Source organism: Bos indicus, chromosome 16 (genome assembly GCF_029378745.1).
Source record: "Bos indicus isolate NIAB-ARS_2022 breed Sahiwal x Tharparkar chromosome 16, NIAB-ARS_B.indTharparkar_mat_pri_1.0, whole genome shotgun sequence".
Lineage (NCBI taxonomy): Eukaryota > Metazoa > Chordata > Mammalia > Artiodactyla > Bovidae > Bos > Bos indicus.
The window spans coordinates 52658386-52664385 of record NC_091775.1 but is presented as its reverse complement, the minus strand read 5'-3'; the positions used below and the strand labels follow the sequence as shown (position 1 = coordinate 52664385).

Genomic DNA, 6000 nt, shown 5'->3' with positions numbered 1-6000 from the left:
AACTCAACTGGGGCTAAGGAAGGGGAGGCTACCGGTGGCCTCTGGCGGGCGGGGGAGGGGTCTCCAGGTCCCGGGGGTCCGACCGGAGGGTCCTCCCCCGGGCGGGAAGGGCCTCCAGGGTCTCTGAGGAGAGGCCAGGGCGCCTGGGTCTGGAGGCCAAGGGGGTCTCCCAGTCCCCGGTTTCCCCGGCGCGACGCGGCGCCGGCGTCCCAGCCCGACCATCGGCCTAGGCGCCGCCCCGCCTGACATCAGTTCCTGCCGCCGCCGCCGCGCACAGCCTCCTTCCCCGCCGGCCGCGCTCCGGAGCCGCCGGGCCGCGGCGGAGCGAGGGGCCGGGCGAGGCGAGGGCCGGGCGGCGGGCGCCGGGCCCCGCGGCCGGCACGACGGAGCCCCCGCACGGCCGGCGGCAGCGGTTGGCGACGGCCCCGGGGCCCCGGCGCGGGAAGCGGCGGCGGCGGGGCGGCGGCGGCAGCGGCGCCATGGAGCCGCGGGAGGTGAAGGACCGGATTCTGGAGAACATCTCGCTGTCGGTGAAGAAGGTGAGTGTGGCCTGCCCGCCCCGGCCCGGGCCCCAAGGCCAACCCGGCCCGCCCGGCTCGGGCCCTCGACCCCACCCAGCGCCCCCTTCTTTCCTCGGGTCCCTCGCCCGGGGTCCTTCCTGTCACCGGGGCTCAGGACACCGCCCTTCCCCTCCGCGACCCCGGGGACGAGAAGCCGCCGGGAGCCCCGGGACGATGGAGAAGAAGCCCGGGCGGCTCACGTGAGCGCCCCTGCCTCTGAGCTATTTTTACAGAACAAAGTTGAGGTCAGCGTCCTGGGAGCTTCCACATAGCCAGGCCCAGGGGCCCTGCGTCACTTAGAGGGGCTGCCACTCGCCAGGACCCCCTCCTCTGAGCGTAGTGGCAAAAAAGCTCTGGGAGGGCCCCACCTGCCGCGCATCTCTGGGCAGCATCGCTGCATCCTCCATCCGCCCTGTGCCTGCATCTCGGGGAGTCCGCAGTCAGGGTGACGGCCCGTGACAAGCAGCTTCCAGCCTTCCCAGTTCGGGGTGACATTGCCTCTGGTCCTGGGAAGTTTCTTGAATAATCTTGCCCAAGGATGGCAGTTTAGAAGAGGCTCACTTCGGAGCTTTGATTGAGAACTAAAGTACTTTGCATTTTGGACAGAGACCTATAGAACTTGGTGACACCGGTGTATGGTGCTCCCTGCAGGAGAGATCAATGTCCCAATTCCAAGTGGAGAAAAAAATATGACCTATTAAAGGCATATATTAATAACTATCTGTTTGAAGAAGTCAGCTCATCTGAGAAAGGGTCCCCATGCCAAAAGGTAGGATTCATGTTCACTTAAAACCAAACCAGAATTGACCATCATTTGAGGAATATTGTTGGAGTGTTTTCCTAATTTGACTTCCTAGTTCACCCTATAGTCTCAGAAACTGGGGTAGGTTGTGGGGGGGATGATGTGAGGGGTAAAAGAAGGCTCATCAGATTGATTACTTCCAAAATGAAGAGAATTCATTAAATGAACCATTATGTTTAAATAATCATGTTCCCCTCTATCCCCACTTAAATTCCTCAAAAGCAACATAGACCAGCAATTTTACCGTTCATAAAGATCGATGTGGCTTAAAAAGAAAAGGAGATTCAAAATGTGCTCTTACTATAATGTTCCTCTAAAAGTAAAACTAAAAGCAGCATTGTAGACATCTGACAAAAGTTTTAGTTTTCCTAACTTTGCTTATGCAGTAGGGCATTGTTTTTTGCTTACTCAAGGAGCGTAGGATGAGCAAATACTTTGTCTAAAAGCAATCCATCTTTGGCAATGAAGACAAAAGAAAACAATTGACCTTTCTAATCTAATCTGGGCTGATTGTGGCTTCAGGTAGGCACCTTTCTAGTCTAATCTGGGCTGATTGTAGCTTCAGGTAGGCCACACATTTTGATTTTCAATCTCTAATTTACGAATAAATGGGGAAAGTCCGGGTAGAAGGAGGTTGGACATGTGCATCAGCATGAATCTTTTGAGAGCAGGGATCTACTCTGTAAATCAGCCTGCCACTTACGAAAGAGTTGGGTGTGTTGGCCAAGATTCTTATCATTGTATGTGCTTGGACAAGCATGACAAGAAGGTATGTCACACACTAGAAACTGGAAACTTGTCCCCAGGTACATCACAACAGGAGGCTTGGCGAGTGTCATGTTTAAGAACATGGATTCTGGAGTCTGGCGGCCTGGGTTCAATCCCGCCCTGCCGATGAATAACCGTGTAACCTTAGGTAGGTTCCTTACCCTCTCTGTGCCTTGGTTTCTCATCTATAAAGCAGGGATAGAATCAGGGCTCTTGGGAGTATTTGTTGAGAGTCTGTGTGTAGAGTGTTTAGCCTGGTGCTTAACCCAGTCTTCAAAAGTTGTCTTAGTCTGTTTGGGCTGCTAAAGCAAACCACCGAAGACTGGGGGGCTTATAAAACAACATAAATTTATTTGTCATGATTCTGGAGGCTGGAAGCCTGAAAATACTGAGTCCCAGCATGATGAGGTTCTGGATTTCCCTGGTGGCTCAGACGGTAAAAAATCTGCCTGCAGTGCAGGAGACCTGGGTTCGATCCCTGAGGTTGGGAAGATCCCCTGGAGAAGGGAATGGCTACCCACTCCAGTATTCTTGCCTGGAGAATCCCATGGACAGAGGAGCCTGGCAGGAGGAGCCTTACAGTCCATGGGGGTGGCAAAGAGTCTTACATAACTGAGTGATTGATCAACAACAAAAAAATGGTGAGGGCTGTCTTTATGGCTGAAGACTGCTGACTTCTCCCTGTGCCCTCACATGATTTGGGGGGAGGGAGCTCTCCTTGGTCTCTTATAAGAGCTCTAATCCCATTCTTGAGGGCTCCACCTTCAGGACCTAATCACCTCCCAAAGGCCCCACCTCCTAACACCATCACATTGGTGGTTAGAATTTCAACATCTGAATTTGGGGAGGGGCGTACATTTGGGCAGGAGGAGAAGGGGGCGCAACAGAGGACAAGATAATTGAATAGCATCACTGACTCAATGGACATGAGTTTGAGCAAACTCCGGGAGATAGTGAAGGATGGGGAAGCCTGGTGTGCTGCAATCCCTAGCGTCACAGAGAGTCAGACACTACTAAAAAGCAAATACATTCAGTGTGTAGCATAAGTGGTCGCTTCTTCTGTTTGTTTGTGGTCAGGCAGTTCTTCACTTTTACAGGGTCTGAAGATGGCTGAAGGCCTAAGCACCTAAATATTGCTATGTATCATTTAGACTTGTTACCCATTTCCTTTGTATGTCGTGTTTCAGAAAACTATTTTGATTCTCACACATGAAGGGCATTTGGTTTTCTGAGTCAGAGTATCTGCTTCTAATAGGAATCAGTTCAGCTACAGTGGTAGGCTTTGAGGGCTCACAGTCTTGGGGTCAGATTTGACCTTGAACATCAGTCTCACCTTCATTTTTATATGTCACCATGAGAGTTGCTTTGCTTTTTCTTCCATGCTACCTCTGGTAAGATGGTCTGACCCGTCCTTTTTAAGGATGTTTCATGAATAAAATGAGGTTTGGGTTTCTGCAAAAAAAAAAAAAAAAAAAAAACCACATGTGTAAGCTATATTTACACAGGATATTTGAGAACTTTTTATTGAAATAGAATATACCTATACTTCTAAACATACAGTTGAATGGGTTCTCACAAAGTGAGCACATCCATGTATCCAGCACCTACGGCAAGAAACAACCATAGCCATCACCCCAGAAATGATGCCCCCAAGCGCAACCACTCTCCCTAAGCAGCATTGTTGTTCAGTCACTCAGTCGTTTCCAACTCTTTGAAATGCCATGGACTGCAGTACACCAAGCTTCCCTATCCTTCACTATCTTCCAGAGTTTTCTCAAACTCATGGCCGTTGAGTTGGTGATGCCATCTAACCATCTCATCCTCTGTTGCCCCCTTCTCCTCCTGCCCCCAATCTTTCCCAGTATCAGAGTCTTTTCCAGCGAGTCAGCTCTTCGTATGAGGTGGCCAAGTTATTGGAGCTTCAGCATCAGTCTTTCCAATGAATATTCAGGGTTGATTTCCTTTAGGATTGACTGGTTTGATCTCCTTGCTGTCCAAGGGACTCTCAAGAGCCTTGTTGAGTTCAACTGTTCTCACATCTAGATTTTGTGATGCTGAACATGCCCTGTAACACGAGAGATGCAGTAGCTGATATGAAGGCAGGATTTGTGGGGGTAGGAGAGAACTGGAGAATTTAATAGTTGGCACAGGTAAATGACAATGATAACAATGAAAGGCACGTTCCTTATGAAACGTCTCAGGTGCAGATGATAAAGCTTGTGGTTGCCAATTTGTTAACAGCTAAAGAGAGACGTCCAAGTCAAAGGCAGTGTTAGCATTTTGAACTGGCGTGTGGTCTATTAAGTAGCATCTTCTCCAGGGGAGGGGAGGCTGTGGTTTTCATGAGAGTTTTGTTTTGTTTCTGAGGAGCATGTCTGTTGCATATGCTTGCAGTCTGAGCAAAGGTTCTGTGCTGTCGAAGGCAGTTTTTACCCTCCAACAGTTAATATATTGGTTGGAGGAAGAATTTTAACCAGGTGAAGAATTAATCACCAGGAGAAGAAGCTTCAGAGAAGGCGAGCTTGTACAGAGTCTTGACAAATCAGTAGAATTCAGAGACAGAGAAGAAGTGAGCATTTAAGATAGAAAATAGTGGGCATTTAACGTCCCCAAGGATGAGATGGTTGGATGTCATCATCAACTCAATAAGCAAACTCCAGGAGATAGTGAAGGACAGGGAAGCCTGGTGTGCTGCCCTTCATGGGGTTGCAAAGAGTTGGACACAACTGAGCGACTGAACAAAAACGACAAAGTATCCCAAGGCAGCAGGGACGTCCCGGTGGTCTTCTGAGGACAATGAGGAGACATACCAGTCTCAAGAGTGCTGAGAGTTCCCTTCACTATGGCTGGAAAGTGCTTTCCGTGGAAGCTGTCCAGCATGGTGGCTCCAAGCGCAAGTTTCAGAGCACACAGACCTCGCTTGGGGTTTGAATTAGATTTGTCACTGACTCTGTTGACCCTGGCAAATTACTGGACCTCATTTAGCCTCAGCAATCAGAACCTACTCACAGTTCTAATGAGAATTAAATTGCAGGAGACGATACACTCAGACCAAAATATCTTAGAGCACAGTATCTTGCACATAACAAGGCCTGACTAAGATATTAGCTACCGCTAGCACTGGCAAGTGTCTGTGTGAACCCTGCCGTTTTTTCTCTGGGGTAGTTTTCTAAGTCTTACACTACACTTCTGTTTCTTCACACTCACGGTTTGTCAGACTTTTTCCTCTAAGGCCAGATGGTGAATATTTTCAGCCCATGTGGTCTTTGTCGAAACTCTTCAGTTCAACTCAAAAGCAGCCACAGACAATCCATACATGTATGGGTGTGGCTGTGTTCCCCTAAGCCTTTTTTGCATATACAGGTTGCAGGCTGGAATTGGCGCAGAGCTACTATCTGTGCACAGAAATATCCTCCCTAGGGTAGGCTGGGGATCATGTTCAGAGAAATTGGTGTGATGGCTGGTTCCATATAGTTAATGAAATCTGCATTGTCTCTGGATTTTTGCACCATGCCAGGTTTGTGGAACCAATGCAGTCACTCCCGTAAATACTACCGGATGTCCATGTAATCCTGACTTTCAAAAACTTTTGCTGATCGCCTTCTGTCCTAAGTGCCCTCAGCCCTAAAAGGGTAGAAGCGAGCACAGCAGACAAGATCTGTGGAGTGGATATTCCAGTAGGAGGGGAGAGGGATACATTAGCAGACAAAGCAATTCAAGGGCTTTCCCGGTGGCTCAGCTGGTAAAGAATCTGCCTGCCAATGCAGGAGATGGAAGCAATGTAGTTTTGATCCCTGGGTCGGGAAGATGCCCTGGAGAAGGAAATGGCAACCCACTCCAGTATTTTTGCCTGGGGAAATCTCATGGACA

The 6000-nt window shown here is 49.5% G+C and overlaps 1 protein-coding gene across 4 annotated transcripts in view; it reads left to right on the top strand.

Annotated features, from left to right (window-relative positions):
• Positions 1–235: 235 nt before the first annotated feature.
• Positions 236–6000, top strand: part of PLEKHM2 (pleckstrin homology and RUN domain containing M2) — a 40259-nt gene continuing 34494 nt past the window's right edge. The window contains exons 1-2 of one of the 4 annotated variants that reach the window (XM_070768449.1): positions 305–539; positions 2169–2278. Coding sequence is in view for 2 of the 4 variants with exons in the window: in XM_019976306.2 (XP_019831865.2) it covers positions 480–539 (60 nt within the window). In the remaining 2 variants the exon portion in view is untranslated. Of the gene's footprint in view, positions 540–2168; positions 2279–6000 lie in introns of all 4 variants that reach the window. The other 3 variants (XM_019976306.2, XM_070768448.1, XM_019976307.2) reach the window with 3 other exon arrangements.